At 60.4% G+C, this 17,669-nt stretch overlaps 2 protein-coding genes across 2 annotated transcripts in view; both read right to left on the reverse strand.

Moving 5' to 3' along the window:
• Nucleotides 1–2,521, reverse strand: part of GNG7 (G protein subunit gamma 7) — a 155,781-nt gene extending 153,260 nt beyond the window's left edge. The window contains exon 1 of the mRNA XM_061190931.1: nt 2,431–2,521. The gene's annotated coding sequence lies outside the window, so the exon portion shown is untranslated. The remainder of the gene's footprint in view (nt 1–2,430) is intronic.
• Nucleotides 2,522–6,927: 4,406 nt separating this feature from the next.
• Nucleotides 6,928–7,524, reverse strand: DIRAS1 (DIRAS family GTPase 1). The gene has a single exon (XM_061190924.1). It carries the CDS (start codon nt 7,522–7,524, stop codon nt 6,928–6,930), a length of 597 nt encoding a protein of 198 aa, XP_061046907.1.
• Between the last annotated feature and the right edge of the window lie 10,145 nt (nt 7,525–17,669).

The raw sequence follows: 17,669 nt of genomic DNA on the forward strand, positions 1-17,669 counted from the left end.
TTGTTTCCAGATGCAAATGAGAAAACCTGTAATAACACTTTGGTGAGAAGAAGGTACTTTTTACATCACAACAGGGTGTACCCAAAAAAATGCTTCCATTCAGTAAGCACGAAGCTGAACTGTCTGTGTGTCAGGGTAATTCATATTCAGTTGTCTTCCCCTTCAAACTATAGGGCCCCAGGCTTTATGAAACATGGAGCAAAAAACAATGGCATCAGTCACGATTATTTGCAGTTGGAGACCAAGAACCACTGGAAGAACTCAAGCTCCTGTAGAAGCCTCCTGCACTAGGTTACAACCAAGGAAACAAATCGCAACTGTAGGCATCTTTCAGTGACTGCAGCCAATCAATTAATCCTATATTCAAAATCAGTATAAGTGTTCAAAAGCCACACAAAAGACCCACCTAGAAAGAAGTCAGCATTTCTAAAATTCTCTAAAAGCGGTGTGCTTTCTTTTTTCCTCTCAAAACCGGAACACGAGATGATATAAAAACCAACCCAAATCTGAATGGCCATACTTCCCAAGGATCAAAGGCGAGGTGTGATCTTTAAAGGAGAAAATAACTTAGTTTTGTTTCCGAAAGGTGTCTCCACCAGGGGTGATTCTGCTCCCTGGGGGCAGGGGGTGACATCTGGGGACATCTGTCATTGTCACACTGGCGGGGGAGGAGTCCTGGCATTGAGTGGATGGGGCCAGGGATGCTACTCCACACCCCCCAGTGCCCAGGACGGCCCCCCACAGACCCGGCCCCAATGCCAGCAGTGCGATGTTTGTCAGCACTGCCAAGGGGAAAGACCCTGGTCCATCACGTGAACTCAAGCTGTAAAGCTCATATAACCGTTGCCCAGTGGTCCCCTTCAGGGCACACATCCGAATGGCTCCTGTGGGCTACACTTAATCAAAACCACCCGAGAAGCTTTCTCTTAAGTAGATGCGCTTGTTCCTTGATAAAGCTTCAGAATCCAGGCAGATGCAGGTAGATCTGGCTTTTGTTGTTGTTTTCCCCTCATTTTTAATAATATGAAGAAACAATATTTTTTGCAGATTCTTTTTTAAAGCTCCAGAGGGGATTCTTATGTGCACCCTAAGATTGAGGGACTGGTGTCAAGCTTCAAGTGATTCCTTCCCTCCCCTCCCTGACAACCCAGTAATTCTACCCACCCACCTTCCTCCCCCCCAAAAAACCTTAATTTAGAACATCATTATCAACGCGCACGTACCCTCGCCACGTGCCAGGAGCGTGCGAGGTACACGCATCCCCTCATTTGACCCTCGCAGCCATCCTGTGAGGTACCTGCTCCTATTTTATTATTCCCACTTTACAGAGGAGTAAACTAAATCCCCAGAGGCGACACAGCCAAGCAAGCAGCCCGAGTGGACATGGGAACACAGGCCCACCTTCCAGAGCCCGCTACACTCTCAACCCGTGCAAGACCACAGCACGCGACTGAACAAGTCTGTGAACTTGGCATTTGCCTCGCTGACACCTAGCAATGGTGAAGGCTCTTTGCTGCTCATCACGCCTGTCTTCTACCGCCCACCTTCCAGCCCCGAGCAACCCCCGCTCCCCAGGAAAAATAAAAGTGCCGCCCACTTCCCTCAATATCATTGTCCCCAAAACTCCCACTTTGATTCTGGGCTCCTGAGCCCCCAAATTCCTGAAAAATTCGGTCACCAACACGAGCCTTTCTGCTTCCCCTTTGCACCCTGCCTCCCAGAAACAGAACTTGCAAAGTGTGTCCAAAGCCCATCTCCTGCAGCTCACTGCCTTGCCAAGGGGTTTCTGCCCCATGCCCCCTTCTACACCAGATGATTAGCCAAAGTGGGGGGGATTCCCCTCCACAATCCTCATAACTGACTTCTAACCGAGATCCCCCCATTTCCTCCTGAATAATCAACCTCCTGCAAAACGGGGGGGGGGTCTCTCAGCTTCTATCCCACCTCCCTCCCCCCCCCTCCTTTCTCATCACTCACAGACTCCTAACTCTCCATTTCTCCTGATAGCCCTCGGAAGCTTTCTGAAAGGAGCCTGACCCCCCCCTCTTCCCTCGGCTCCCCCAAACTCTGCTCTCTGGCCCTGTGCCAGCTCACCCTGACCCCGAGTTCCTCGATCACCCTCCTCGGCCACCGGGACCCCCAACTCCATCGCAGTCTCCTCCCCAGCTAACCTCGACCCCCAGCTCCAGCCCCCAACTCCACCCCAAACCCCCGGCCCAGCACCCTCTTCAGGAACCCCGACCCCAACCCCTAAGCCGAATCCCCGGCCCCTCCTCACAGACCCCGATCCCCGATTCCGTCCGCAGCCGTTCCAGGACTCGCCACCCGCGGCCGCCCGGGCCTCCCCTCCGCCCCGGCCCCGCCCTGCCCCTGGCACTCAAGGCGGGGGCGGCAGACCCTGGCCCAAATCGCGGCCGCACGCGCCCTTACCTGCGCTCGCGCCACCACGGCCGCCTCAGCCCCTCACGCAGCGCAGCCGAACCCACCACGGGCCCGCGAGCGCTCGCTCCCCTCCCCGGGGGCGGGGGCGGCTCGCAGGGGGCGGGCATTGGCGCCCAATGCGGCCAATCGCGGGCGCCGGCGGCGGGAGCCAGGGCTCGGGGCGGGGCGCAGGGCAGGCAGCGGGGTAGGCTGCGCCTGGGGGAGGGGGTGGGGCGTGGGCGGGGCCTGGAGGCGGAGCGTTGAGTGGCACCGCTGCTGGCCACCCGCAAGGGGAGAACGCGCAGAGGGGAGGAGCTATGCTAATATGCAAATAGGTACAGTGTGGTCGACCCCGCCGCGGGGCGGCGAGCCGAGTTTCAGAGGTGACTTAGTGACGTCGAGGAGGTGCAAGGCGTTTCGCGAGTTCGAATCCCGAGTGGGGCCGCGGCTTCAAATCCGAATCCTACCTCACGTGCGGGGAGAAAATGTCCCCTCCTAATCAGTCGCTTGACATGCAGGACAATAATAATAACTGCTTCCTCTCGTTGAACGCTCTGCATAAGGCTAGGAGGCGAGACGATATTACCCCCCCGTTTTATAGGGGTGGAAACTGAGTCTCCGAGAGGTTAAACTCAAGGTCATTCGCCCAACCCTGTCCAGGGTTTCTTAATATCCTAACTCCTGGGCCTTGATTGTAAAATGCAGATTCCTGGGCCCCCACCCAGATCGAATGAACCAGAATCCTGAAAGGAACTGAACCCCTGGAATGTGCATTTTTAACATGCTCCCTCGTTGTTGTTGGGAAACATTTGGTATGTCTCCAAAAGTACCCAGCGGTCATGGAGGGGAGACTTTCTTATACAGGAGGATGGAGCCACTGTATTCTGGGACTTCCAGAACTTTGTGCAACACTGTTACTCTGTGATCTGAGCTGCTGGCCTCCCAGCTGGGCCCCCCCAGGGCTGCTGTCATCCCTGCAGGAACCTCCCTGCTCACCCCCTGCAGTGCACAGACAGAACCAGGTGCCTGGAGACAGCATCTCACTGCCCAGCTCCATCCCACAGGAGGAATTACTGTCTGCACAAGGGTTGCAAACTGGTGGCCCCCAAATGCTGTAAAATTCTAAATTCGTTGCCAACATTTAAAAATCGGGTTGTTTCACAAAAAGAAATCCAGATTTCCAGGCACTCTTGAAAAATCAGGTCTGGCGATTCTTGCAGCCCCAAAGACAGATTAGGGCAGGGCTGGGGTGAGGCAAGTGAGGCACTTTTCTCAAATCCTGAACCTAAAGGCGCACCCCAAAACACTCACCATCCAGATAAATACTATATAAATGCCATATTTTAAAAAGTCAAAATAAATGCAGAAATAATCCATGATGAACAAAATAACTAAAGACAAAATTTGATTCTGCGCCTGTGCAAACCACCTCCCTTGCTACTCTCTAGCCCCAGCCCTGTCAGATCCTGTCTTTATTTCAAATAGTGATGTTTTGTTCACCATGGCTTCCTTTACATTAAATATTGCAGTAAAATATGTATCTAGATGGCTGAGTTTTTTGTCACACATGGCGAGTGCCTCGCTCTCTCACCCTAGTCCTGGCCTTGTTTATAAATTCACGAAATCTGCCCTGAGCCATTTAGTGGATGGGAAAACTGAGGCCCTGCAGGTTTGTTTGTTGTTGTTGTTCTTTTAATTAATTTTTATTGGAGTATAGTTGCTTTACATCCTGCAGGTTGTTCCCCAGGTAATATGAGGATCATAGTGCCTGCCCGGTCACCTCACTGGCTGCAGGAAGTACAGGGTCCAGCAGGGCCGGTGTGATCTCTTGTGGGGGCCACAGGGGAGAAGCACTGAAATGTTCCCATGATGCCCCAGAGTCCTCGTCACAAAAGTCCGAACTCTTCCCACGACCCATCCCTCACCCCCCATCTTTCCGGTCTCTCATCCTTTACAGGTGGCGAGCTGACCTCCCCATCCCAAAAAAGGCGCACTGTTGGGGAATGCGGAATCCACTTCTTTATTGCAGGAAGACTATTTGTAGAGCGAATGCTACACAGACCCCACAGCGGGGGGCGGGGGGCACCCACATGCGGGAGGCGAGGGGGCAGGGGCGGGAACAGCAAGCGTGGCCTGGCACGGTCCCCAGACCCAGGGGTGCCAAGGCAGGATGGGCCAGCAGCTGGGGCAGGCTCTGGCCCCCTCCTGCTGGAGAACCCCAGGGTCGGGGCAGGGCCTGGGGCAGGAGAGGCCTGGAGGCAGGCAGAGCCCCAGGGAGATTGTGCTATCAGGGTGTGTCCCTGAGAAAGGGCCGCAGACCCCTGCGCAGCCCCACTTTCTCCGGCACCTTCAAGTGGGAGGGGTCAACACCAGCTGCTGGTGGGCCCTGGACCCGCCACAGGACAGGGGTGTTCCGCTGTGCTCAGACAGGATGCTGCCTTTTCTTCAGTGGGCCTGTCCACGCGCCGGGCGGTGACACACACGTGCACACACACACAATCCCTCCTTCTCACAGTGGGCCCAGTAAATATTTGCGGAGTGAACAGCCATACAGATGCAGAAGGAGAAAAACACACTGCTACCAAGATGGACACAAACAGTCCCTCTTACCCACGTACAGCCCACGTGGTCACATGACCTCTCTTTTGCGGGTGCACACGCACACGTACACACACACGTGCCGCTTCCTTGCACCTAATGACACCAGCGCTGCGAGTGGCCCCAGGGAGAGGCCCAGGAGGCAGGGAGCTGAGGGCAGCTCCAGCCACGGCCAGCAGGCAGCTGAGACCCTCAGTCCTGAGACCACAGGCAACTGAATGCTGCCCAGGAGCACATGAGCTGGATGTGGATCTGTCCCTGGTCACGCCTTTGGATGAGACCACAGCCCAGCTGGCCTCATGCTGAGACCACAAATGTGTGCTGTTGCAAGTTGCTGAGTTTGCGCTCATGTGTGCCCCAGCAACGGCTGATGGATACAGATGTTGGGCTGAGAGCCCCCTTACGACAGAGTGCAGCAGGCGTGGTGCTCCTCAGACAGTCAGGACAAACAGGTCCACAGATGCTCTCTGATAAATCCCGTAACCCACTCCCGAAAACGCAGCTGCACAGTCACACTCTTGCAGGTGCCAAGGCTCACACATCACAGGTGTCTAGTCCTCCTGGCAACCACACGACCCACCCCTGCATACACCCTACACTGGGATCACACGACAGACCATCACACACACAGGAGCCCCCCACACACGCTTAGACACAAGCCATCTGCCCAGCACACCAAGGGGCCCAATGCATCATCCCATGGGTGCCCCCCACCCCACCCCAGGCCTACAGGTCACCTTCATACTGTCCGACACGGCCTCACTGGGTCCCATGAGTGTGGTGTCATCTAGACACTCACAAAAACAGAATCTCACGGTGGTGGCGGGCACACCCTGACTTCAGGACCCACGCCTTCCTGGGTGCCCCCCCCCCGCGGGGCCCCATAGGTGGGAGGAATCGGGCTGGGCGGAGCTCTGCGTCCAGCCCCTCAGATCCTGCCGGTGCTGGGTCCAGATGCCTGCCTCTGGACGGGGCCCGGCAACCCCTCACCAACACCCCACGTCCCCTGCCCTGGGCTCGGTGGCGACAAACTGTCTCGATCTCTGTCTACGGGCTATGTCCGGGAAGGCCCTCCATATTAATTCCAGACAGTCCCCTGGAGTTGTGCCGTGGCCATCGGCCGGTCCCGGGCCTCCCCTGCCTGCACCCCAAGCCCAGGCGGGGCGAGGAGTGAGATTCCGGGCTGGCGGGGCACTGCTGTGAGCCCTGTGGTTATTGCCTGGCAGCCTGAGACCCAGCCCGCAAGGCCCCCCACCAATCCGTGGGGACGGGGGCGAGAGGGGTGGTCTGGGACCTGGGGAGGGGGGCACAGGCCAGAGGTCATGAGGGATGGAAGGGGGAGAGGAGTGTATGTCAAACACCAAGTAGGAGAAAAGAAAATCTGAGGTCCATGTGCGTTTCAACTCCCTCCTCCCCGGCAAGGTCACAGTGATCTAATGTAGGGGCAGGGTGCAGGTCTGGCTGGGGGCACCCAGGGGGCAGAGTCAAGAGGTGGGAGTCCTGGGAGACACGGAGATGGAGGAAAAACCGGCATCCTCAGTCCCTATGGGGACAGGCAGCTTCCCCCGTTTTCCCATGTGCAGATCAAGGGGGGCGCCTCCAGCGCTTGGCTTTGGCGGGGCGTACAGACAGGACGGTGGGCGGGGCAAAGAGGGAGGGGAAGGCAGAGTGACGCGACAGAGCTGGGTTGGAGCCCCAGGTCTGCCACAGGCTCGGCAGGGCCTCAGTTTCCCCGCCGGAGATGTTGGAGGGAAAGAAGTGGAAGAGATGGTGGGGGGAGGGGAAAGAAGGAAGAGGAGGAGAAGGAGAGGGAAGAGGAGGCGGGGGGGGGGCGGGGAGCGGGGGCACAGGACGTGGGGAGAGGCCTGGGGCCGCGACAGTGGGGCGCTGCCGGTGGGCGCTCTGGGCTCACATGAGGACGCATTTGCCCTTGATGCGGTCTGTCCTCTTCTGTTTGCTGGAGCGCTTGCCATCGATGTTCAGGCTCATGTTCCGGCGTGTCTCCAGCGTGAGCAGCTCCTGGAAGAGCTCCTTGACATTGTAGTTCATCTTGGCCGATGTCTCCATGAAGGCGCACTTCCACTCCTGGGCCACGGCCTGGGCCTCGCGGGTGTCCACCTCCCGCTGGGTCTCATCGCACTTGTTGCCCACCAGCATGACGGGGATGTCCTCCACGCTGCCCTTAATCTGCACGATGAGCTTGTAGATGGGGCCCAGCTCCTCCAGCGACTGCTTGCTGGTGACCGAGAAGACCAGGATGAAGGCGTGGCCCTTGGAGATGGACAGCCGCTGCATGGCCGGGAACTGGTGGCTGCCCGTGGTGTCGGTGATCTGCAGCGTGCACACGCTCTTGTCGCAGCTGATGACCTGCCGGTAGGTGTCCTCGATGGTGGGGATGTAGGTGTCCCGGAACGTGCCCTTGACGAAGCGCAGCACTAGCGAGCTCTTGCCCACGCCGCCCGCCCCGAACACCACCACCCGGTAGTCATTGCTCTGTTCAGGCATCTTCCACGCGGGGGTGTGGGGTGGGGCCGGGAGGGCTCGCTTCGGTTGCTAGAACCCCAGACCGACCCTGCACAGAGAGGAGTGTCAGACAAGAGCGACCACCCACTTGGGAGGGGGTGGGAAGGGCGGCTTCTCAGAGGAGCGGCATTTCTCCTGCATCCCAGTTGATTTGGTCAAGTCTGCCATTCTGTCCTGCACACAGGCTCAGAGCCAGATCCTCTGCCTGTCTGCTTCCCTTCAACGAAATCTGGGGCCTAAACTCCTTCCCCGGGGGGGGGGGTCTCTGGGCTGGAAGAGGCATGGAGCTGCCAGCGTGGGGTGCACACCAACTGCTTTCTCCACCTGCATGCTCCCCCAGCCCCCAGGTGGCACTGGCTTTTCCCTGGCTTTGTGACCTGGGCAAGCTGCTTTGCCACCCTGAGCCTCAGGTTTCTCCTCTGCAAAATAAGTAAAGGGGTGCCTCTCTCCGGCCATCACAGGCTCCCTGCTCTCACCCCAGCCCACAGGCTCCTCAGCCTCATGGGAGCTGTGTGGTAGGGCATCTTTAAAATGCAGATTGCAGGGCCTCAGCCCTGGAAGTGGTGAATCCTTTGGTTCAGGGCCACAGCCCTGGGAACTTGCATTTTAAAGCTCTTCTCCTCCCCTCATCCCATAACTGTGATCCTGGTGCTGGAGGTCCAAGAATTTGCAAATCATGAAGCGGGTTTCCCACAGCAGCCCAGGCTGTAGATGAGAAAAGTAAAACTTAGCCTAAAGAGAGAAAGCCTCGCTCCCTGAACTCCAAACCCAGACTATGGTCTGGCCTGTCCTGGCCTCCCGCTCAGGTCTGATGTGTCCGTAGGAACAGAACTCCCTGCGAAGGGGTCCTCTTCTCCCCTCTCCCCTACCCTGTGCTCAGAGAGGTCCAGTGACCTCGGGAGGTCACACAGCACAGCAATTCCTGAAATGATGGAGGTGGGAGAAGAACCGTGACCTGGGGGTGGGAAGGCAGGAAGCCTGTCTCCAAGCATCTGCGTCCTTACTTATAGAAACAGCAGAGACCCCTTCCCTGCCTCCTTCTCAGCCATCTCTGAGGGTCCCTCAACATGGGGCGGGGTCTACAATGGGGTAGAGAAGATATGGCAAGATTGCACCCAGGCCATGCTACTTCCCTCAGGTGTGTGTGTGGTGGGCGGGGGCGGGGAGCAAGACCCAATGGTGTGAAAGACCCTGGCGGTGAAAACCGGGGCAAGTAAATTGATGTTCCCGAGCCTCGATGTTCTCATCTGTGAAATGTGAGCAGTCTCAGTGCCCACTCCACGGAGCTGCTGGGACAAGCAGGGCCACAAGCTGGATAAAGCCCTTGGCCAGGTGCCTGGCGCACAGAGCCCTCAGGAAAGATGGACGGACATGGTTATCAATCACAAGGGCCCAGGGTGTAAAGCACTCGGCTGGTCGTGGGTTGGGAAGGCACATTCTCAATGATCAAAAGTACCAGGTTTGTCAGAAAAAGACATACGGAGAAGGTAACAGCTGACACGTATCTCACAAATTACGTGCCAGGCAAACTTGTAGGAGCTTTAGCGGTTCTAACTCGTGGGGGACTGTTTTTAGTCATCTCGGTGACATGCATAGCACTGTGGGGGGGGGGACTGGCAGGACTGCCAGCCTGCTCTGCAGTCACTACCTTTCCTGGGTGGGCACCCCAAGAAGTGGGCTCATCAGCATGCAGCCAGGCACCGCCACAACTGGCCGAGGGACCTGGGGTGGCCGGTGACCGTCTGTTCTGCCACCCCAGACCCAGCCCTTGCCTCGCTCTGGGTGCAGACCCCCTGGCAGTGCTCCAGGCCTGTCAGCAGGGGTGTCCTCCGGGAGGGGCCCACCGGGGCCTGGGATCCCTGACTAGGAGCCCCATTCAATAACCCGCAAACCCACGCCAGGAACCAACCTGGTGCCATTTGAAAACCACCCGCACCTCCCATGGGCTGGGGTTGGGGGGAGGGGGCTGTGGGCATCAAGGCGCAAAAGGGGGTGGCACGGGCTCAAGGTCACAGCAGAGAGGTGGCAGAGCAGAGCAGGATTTGAACCCGGCCCCGTCTGACTACACAGCCTGGGGTCCTTCCCCTGTGCAAGGCAGCCCACCCTGAGGCTCCCGGGCCAGGGGAAGCTGCCCGGTCCTGGATCCCCGGAGCCCACTGCTACTGGGAGGTTGGAGCGACCTCAGGTGCAAGAAAGCAGGCCCCAACCCAGGGGAGGGCCTGGGGGCTCGGGCTGCCTGCCCCAAGGGGGTCTGACATAGGGATTACCTGACCAGTGAGGGGTTTGAGGAGAGGGGGCTCCCCTGGGCCCGAGGGGGCTCCCCTGGGCCCGAGGAGGATCTAAGTGGTGGGGGAGGGCCGTCCACCAGAGGAGGGGCTCCTGGATGAGGGCCTCGGCTGGGAGAGGGAGCAGGAGGGCTGAACGGGGCGGCGGTGTGGGGAGACGGGCTCGGGGCCCACTCGATTCCTCCTGGAGGGGCCCTGACAGCGGGACCCAGGGGGACTCCTGTGGGCCGGAGGAGGGGCTGGCTCTGCCGAAAGGCTGCCCGTCAGTACCGTGGGGGAGGGGTGATGCCGGGAGGGAGCTGTCCAAGGTGGGCGCGGAGGGCGGCCCGGCCGGGGCCCAGCCGGACCGGGGAGGGGGGTCCGGTGGAGGGCCCGGCCCCGCGGCCGGGGAGGGTGGGGCTCGGACAAAGGAGGGCGCGCGGGGAGAGAACCTGCGGGCCTCGCGGGGGGACGCAGCGGGCCCCGGTCCCCCGCCCCGGCCGCCTACCTGCGCGCTCGTCCCTGCGGCGCCGCCGCGGCTGCTGCTGGCCGTCTCCGTGTCCGCTCGGGCGCCGCCGCCCCCCGCACGCCCGAGCTGCCGCCGCCGCGCCCGCGCCCGTCCCCGCCCGTCCCCGCCCGCCGCCGGGCGCCGCGCTCCGCCCCTCCCCCCGGCCCCGCGCCCCCGGACAAGGTCACCGCCGCCCCGCGCCCTGCCGTGCGCGCAGCCCCGCCCGGACCCCCATCTGGACCCCCGCCCGGTGAACACCGGCTCCTGCCGGGGACGCGATAGGGGTGGGGTCTGCTTCCCCGGGAGGAAGCTGGCGCACCCCAGGGCCACCCAGCAGCCGGCCGCTGGGCAAGATGGGGGCAGAGCCGAGGTCACCCAGGAGCAAAGAAAAGGGGCCAGTTGGCAGAACTGCAGACAAGGGGCCTGGGGGAACAGAACGGGACACCCTTGGGCTGGTGGGGGTGAGGGTCCAGGGCAGGGTCCCCCAGCGGGGGGGGGGTGCATTGATGGAATGAATAATCAATCAATCAATAGATGTATGAGAAGGCAGAGGTGGCCCAAGGGGGCTCGGGGCAGTGGGGACGTACCTGGAGACTAGTCCCCATCCCGGGGGATTTGTCCTGGCAGGGTGGGACTTGGTGTGGGTTGGTGCCCCTAAGGGCAGGCCACCAAGGCAGAGATGGCAATTGGGCCCTTGAGTTGGGGGCAGGGGTGGGTGGGAGGGCAGTTGCTTTTGAAGCTGGGGGTGAACAAAGGGAGCCAAGGGGAATGGATTTGCAGTTTTCTGGTAGGAAAATGTTATCTTCATCAAATAGGAGTTGTCTCTGAGAATAAACATTTGCCTTTGGGAAGCGTCTGTGCGGTTGACATCTGTGTATCCACGTTTAAGCCAACAGGGTACCATCACCCCTCCCTCCTGAAGACTGGGAGGGTGGAGACTCATCTCAGAGAAGACTGGGCTTTGGGAAACAGCAACTGAACCAGGCAGGGGTGGGTGTGAGAACGCCCCAGGGCCCAAGCCTGTTAGAAGCAGGCACCCCTCGATGGGTAGGTTGACACTAAGGGTCCCACAAGGAGGGACTTTCTGGGGTCAGAGCAGTCAGAGGGTGAAAGAGGCTCTTTGTAGGGTGGTGAGCTCCCCATCATGAGGTATGTGAGCAGATGGTCGGCTGGAGCCCAAGGGCTCCTGTGGCTCTTGGCTCTTTGATTTTTGCTGACCCAACTTGTCTGTGGCTCTGGCTGAGCCAGACCCTTCCTGTTCCCTTGGAGAGGTGGGCACTGCCCCCAAGACCATCTGGTTCCCCCAGAGGCTGGGCCTCTGAGGTTCGTCCTGCTTTGGAGGCTTGAAGGGCCCCATTTCTCCCTGATTCAGCTCCTCCACTGCACCTCCCGGCCTCTAGCACCTGGACCATCCCACCCGCCTCCTTCCTGGCCTCCCAGGACAGCCTCCTCCAGCCCTCCTTCTACCCTGGCCTTCACCGCACAGACTCCCCTGCTCTCATGCCACCCGTGGCTTCCTTCACTTCCGGGTCAAGGTCCAGCTTCTCAGACGGGCGTTCAAGCTCCTCCCGACCTGACCCAAGCTCCCCTCCAGTTCCCCATCCAACCCCGGCTGCCTGGAGCTGTTCCCCGGGCACACCCCACTCCTGCCCTGTCCTAGGCCATGTGGGGCACCACAGAGGGTGGCCTGGTCCCAGCCCCACATCTCCAAGTGCTCTCAGCCAGCGATGGAGACAGCCCCGTGGATCTCCGCATCCCGGCCAAGCGCTCCTCTGAGCCTCAGTCTCCCCATCTGTGAATGAGGATCACCATTGTCTTGCCTCCCAGGGTTGCTGGGAGCGATCGATCGGCCATGACGTCCACCCTCCTGGGGCTGCCGGGCACACAGGCGCTCAGAGATGACAGCCCCGCTCCCTCCCGCTCCGACTGCCTGCCTGCTTACGTCTCTGAGTGACCAGGGGCACTGGGCCGGGCCTCCAGCCTTGGGCCGGCCCTCTGCTTCTCCAGGCACCAGCCCAGGCTGGGGCAGGCTGACTCATGCCTAGGAGCGTGGGCACGCTCCACTCTGCGGCTGCTATTTATAGCTCCCAGGCCAGGCTCCCGGCCGGATGAGCCAGGAGAGGACAGGCCCCAGAGTCTCCCCCTCACTTTCCAGGGCACAGGGCTCAACGCCCACCTGAGTACCCCAAACTAGGACGGCAGTCCCCCCTTTCCCACGGCCGGCCGGGAGAGCCCTGGCCTTCATGCGCCAGTGCAGGAGAGGGTTGGGTTTTATCAGCTCAGAGAAGGGGATCAGCTCCCCTGGGGTGGCCCAGCTGGGAAGAGGCCGGGCTGGGGCTGGAGCTCGGGTCCATCAGGCTCTGAAGCCACAGGCCAGCCTTTCTGCTGTCCCAGGCTGTCTGGGGGCCTGGCCCAGGGATGCACACCTGGCCTTTGGCTGTCCTTGATCAGCAGAAGTCCTCTCAAATGTAAAGGGACAGCCACTCACCTGAGAGGTCCCTGCTCCTCGCCTGGCCTTGCAGCCTATTGGCCTCCTGACAGCTGCTCCGGGCGGGGGCCGCTCTCCAGACCCACTGTGCAGGGAGGAAGGTGGCTGGGTCTCATGCTCTGCTCTTTCTGTGCTCCCGGGATTAATGCAATTATGTAGGCGAAGCTGAGGCTGGGAGCCACGGCCTCTCACCGATGCTGTTTGGCCCTCAGAGGTTTTTTATTTGTTTTTAACTTTGGTGTCAACATTTAAAAATAAGAAGGTCATTTGTCAAAACACAGTTTGCCTTAAAAAATGAATGGGCTGGTGTCTCGTGCCCAAATTCTGCCCACCAGCTCCTGTAGGAGCTGGACCCCAGCCTCTGGTGGAAGATGCTGGTCCTTCACTGAAGCCACCTGCCTAGCCCCTGGGAGTGGCCTGAGGGGCTCTTCCACATACGGGGCTGTGTTGTCATCAACACCTCCAAGGAGCGGGGTCACTGGAGCCTAAGCCATTAGCAGGATGAATCCCTGCCACACCTGCATCCTTTAACAGAGAGCCGGACAGCTTTGATCAGTCAGAGAAAAGGACCACGACATGCAGGGAGACCTCAGGGCCTTTGCACAGGCCACTTCCTCTGCCAGAAAAGCTCTTCACCCATCTTCTGACTCCAGTGAGGCCCTCAGAGATTCCCCCCCGCCCCGACCACACTGCTAAAATAGTCTTTGTCTCCCTTCGTGGCTCTCCCTCCACCTTGCTTATCTTCAGGGCACTTATCACCTTTTGTGTCCATCTATCATCTGTCTCCCTTGCTAGAATGTGAGCTGCCTTAGGTTCTGGGACAGTGGGTCTCCCCTGGGGGTGATTCTGCCCCCAGGGGACCCTGGGCGATGTCTGGGGACATTTGTGGTTGTCATGACCAGGGTGGGCTCCTGGCATTGAGTGGGTGGGGCCAGGGAGGCTGCTCCACACCCCAGGGCATCCAGGACGGCCCCCCAGAGGATGACCCAGCACCACGTCAGCAGTGCTGGGGGGACCCTGGGGTAGGGCAATGGACCTCAAACGTGTCCCCAGACCAGCATCCCCTGGGAGCTTGGTAGAAATGCAAAATCTGGGAATTCCCTGGCGGTCCAGTGGTTAGGACGCCGGCTTTCACTGCTATGGACCCAGGTTCGATCCCTGGTCGAGGAACTAAGATCCCACAAGCCGTGCGGCGCAGCCAAAAAAAAAAAAGAGAAAGAAATGCAAAATCTCTGGCCCTGCCCCAGCCAAGACTAGCTAAGCAGGAGGCCCAGCCGGTCCCTCAAAGGAGAGGGCATGTGAACCGTGGCGGCCTTTTCTTTTGCTTTAAACGCAGCACCTCAGCTGTGCCTCGCAGGCACTGAGTCAGGGGGCTCTAAACGGCCCACCTGCCCATCTCGGCTCTCTCCCGCCAGGCTGGGCACACAGCAATCACTTGGGCCCTCGGCCAGAACACTGCGGTCTGCCAGATCAGCTATTCTTGCCCCAGGAGCTGCAGAGGCCTGGAGGGTGTCAGGGGCGGGGAGGGACGGGGTCTCCCTTCTGCAGCCCAATCTGGCCTCAGCCAACTGACAGCCAGGAGAAGAGTTCTAGGGTCTTCCCAGAACTACCCCAAGCCCTGCAGCAGCCCCCTTCTGCCCTCAGGAGTCCCAGCCCAGTCCCAGCCTGCAGAAGGCTCTCAAAAGGTCAGGTGGGTTGGTCACTGGCTCTGTACCAAAACTGACAGACAGCTCAGGGTGGACACGGGCTGGGACAGGTGGGCTGCATGACCCTCTCTTCCTGGCAAGGCTGAGGGTCCAGAGCTGGTGGTCAGGGCAGGCCTGGAGGTGCTGTGTGCAGGGACACACGCCCCGATGCCTGTGTTTCAGGGCCCAGAAGATGCAGACTGGCTGGCAAGCGGCACCCCCCTCCCCGGCTCCACACTAATAACTTCTCCCCCAGAAACGCAAAAAGCAGACAACAGAAGCCGCGACACACTGTTATTACGCTTGATTCAGTCCGCAAGGCCTGGGTGCCGCCTCCTAACTTTCTACTCTTTTGTCTCCAGATCAGGGAGGGGGCCCCGGCTGACTGCATCCAGCTGTCGCCGGCACTAGGAGCCCCGACTCCACTCGGCTCGGGGGCGGCGGGGCCGGTGAGGGTGACGCTGTACCAAGGACCAGAGCTGAGTCCTGGCTCAACCCTCCTGCTTGCTGAGCCCCCGCATTGGGCCCCCATAATCGTGCTGCCAAGAGCCTGCCTGGTCGCAGCCAAGTGGCTAGGGGTGGCCTTGACCCAGCCAGGTCAAGTCATGGCACATGACCCAGCCAGGTCAGCCAGGTCACATCCGGATAAAGGTGGTGCCTGGTGTTTTGTGCTGGGAGTTTTGTTTCTTTAAACAGAAAGGCGTTTGTGCTACTTGGGAACACTCGTGTCCAAGTGAAGGTGGCTGTGCCTGGTTGTCACCAAGCGATACACAGGTCACTAGCAGGCGTGTGCCCCCTCTCCTCCATGAGACACGCACACAGATCTCAAAGCAACACATCCTCGATGGCGCAAAGTTGCACAGAGATGAATGAAGGCTTTCGTGGCCGACGTCCAGTTCCATGTCAGGGCTGGTCCAGGGCCCCAGGTGGTGGGTGACCAACCCACAGGCTTCTTCAGCCAAAGCTGTCACCACGTGGCACCTGTCGTGTCAGAGCGGGTGTGGGGGAGATGGAGCCACTGAGTTGGCCTAGACGAGAAGACCCTGGTCTAGGCTGGACATGGCCACCATGAGCCGGGGGACCTCAGGAGCGAGGTCAGCCTCTCCGGGGCCCCCATCAGATGGGACGACCATTTTTCTTCTTACCTCAGCTTTCAACTTTGATCCTTGGCCAAAGCAGGGAAAGCTGACCAGAACTGACCAAGTGACACCATCATCCCTGTGGCCCCGGGAAGCAGACCCCAGGGCTGACCCTGGCCCCTCCAACCACAGCAGACAGGAGGGGTGGCATTGGGGGTGCTGGGGGGGCAGGCTGTATCCTCTCCTACAACACACAGCACCCCCCCAAACTTCTTGGGGTCCCAGCATCCCTGGGGGGCCTGGAAGTAGTTTTGCTGGGTCTGGCAGGACCCTAGAGAGAGACCAGAGGCTGGTCTGGACCAGAGACGGAGGCTGGGCAGGCTGGGGATCCGAGGATGCCAGGGACCGGGGTGGCGGTGTCTGAGGGGCAGGCGGGGGCCCCCGGGGTTTCCCCCCTCACTGGTGTGGCAGCGCCCTTCCTGGTCTGGAAGCTGGCTTAGAGCGAGGGGGGATGATGTGACCCTGAAGGCTCCAGTGCAGGGAAGGGAAGGGGAAATGGAACTGAGGGGTGGAGGGGCTTGTGGTGTCCCCAGGCATCCCAGGAAGCTGATGGTTGGCGGGAGGGCGGGGACCCTGCTGTGCACGTGCTTTAGGTAACGGAGGGGAAGGAGTATGGAGGGGGGGAAGCCTGGAGCAGGCTGTTCTGCACCCACGGGGGGGTTTCCTACTGGATTCAGGGGGACGGGGCCCCTGGGGGACCCTGCCCAGCCCCGTCCCATGGGCCACACCTTCTGAAGGCAGGCTCTGGAATCTGGCAACTCCATGACATCCCGCCCACCCGGGGCAAAGGTGGAGTGAAGTAGGGGCAGGGGTCACCAGCAAGGATGGGTTTAGGACAAGGTGGAGGTGATGGTCCCACGCCCACAGGGGTCACTTTCCCAGCATGGGGACAGGGTCAGGCCATGCGGGATTCAGACGTGGGTCCTGGCAAAAGCCAGACAGAAGTTCCTGGAAATGGGCCCAATACTTCCAGCAGCGGTGGGGTGGGCGCCCAACAGAGTGGAAGTGGGGGGCCTTGGACACACGGCCCTGCCCCGAGACCCATATCGACACCGAATGAGGCTGGGGCCGTGGCAGAGGTTGTGTGCTCTCCTGCCCGCGGAGCCGGGCAGGTGGCAGCAGGCCAGCGCCTGGGACGCCCCCTGGGACAAGCAAGTAGCTGCTCCTGGAACACCACCGGGCCGGAGTGACCGGCTGGAGGCCCCACCGCACCCAGGGCCACGGGGCAGAGGGGCCCGTCCTCGCCGGGAAGCTGTGACGACCCCACTGCCACAGCCGGTCTCCCCAGTGTGGGTCTGGGCAGCGACCGTGAGTGAGAGGAAGGAAATCAGAGGTTCTAGGAAGGAGCCTGGGCCTCATCGCCGAGTGGACAAGTGAGAAGACAGGAAGGGTGTAAGTAATGGGATGGAGCTGGGGAAGCCGAGGCCGCGCCTCCAGGCTTGGGGGCAGACACAGTCAAGTCCCCCCGGAAGGGCCCTCAGCCCTGGCTCAGCCCGGGAGCAGGAGCCGGTTGCCATGACTACACTAACAGAGCTTGTTGCCACGGAGGGGAGGGTTTGCGCCAGCCCCACGGGGCTGTTAGGCTCCTGCGCTCCCCGAGGGGGGTCCTAGCTTCATTTGTGTCTGGCGGGGGGAGCTGAGTCACATGGCCCCTGACCCTGGCCTGTGGGAGTCGTCTTGTTCTGGAGACCCTGTGGCCAAGCTGCCCCAGGCCTGCCCACACTCTCTGCAGCCCTGGGGCTCTGTTGCCTCGGGGAGCCGAGCAGCTCAGCCCGGCCCAGAACCCCAGCCCCTGGAGAGCAACCTCTCCCGGCAGGGCAGCCGCACCAGAAAGCAGGGAAGAAGAGGGCGGCTCCGAGATCCCTGGAACCTCCGCCTCCCCAGAAGCACAGCCTCAGGTGGCAGGAATCACAGCCCCATCACCCCCACTAACCGCGAACGAATGGAGGCTCCTGGCTGGCGGACCCCTTTCAGAAACCCCTCAGGGCATCACGTGACAGCGACTGGACCCTCTGCTCACCCTGGGGACGCGCCCGCGACGTG

The sequence above is a fragment of the Eubalaena glacialis genome, chromosome 4, assembly GCF_028564815.1.
Source record: "Eubalaena glacialis isolate mEubGla1 chromosome 4, mEubGla1.1.hap2.+ XY, whole genome shotgun sequence".
In the NCBI taxonomy this organism is placed as follows: Eukaryota; Metazoa; Chordata; class Mammalia; order Artiodactyla; family Balaenidae; genus Eubalaena; species Eubalaena glacialis.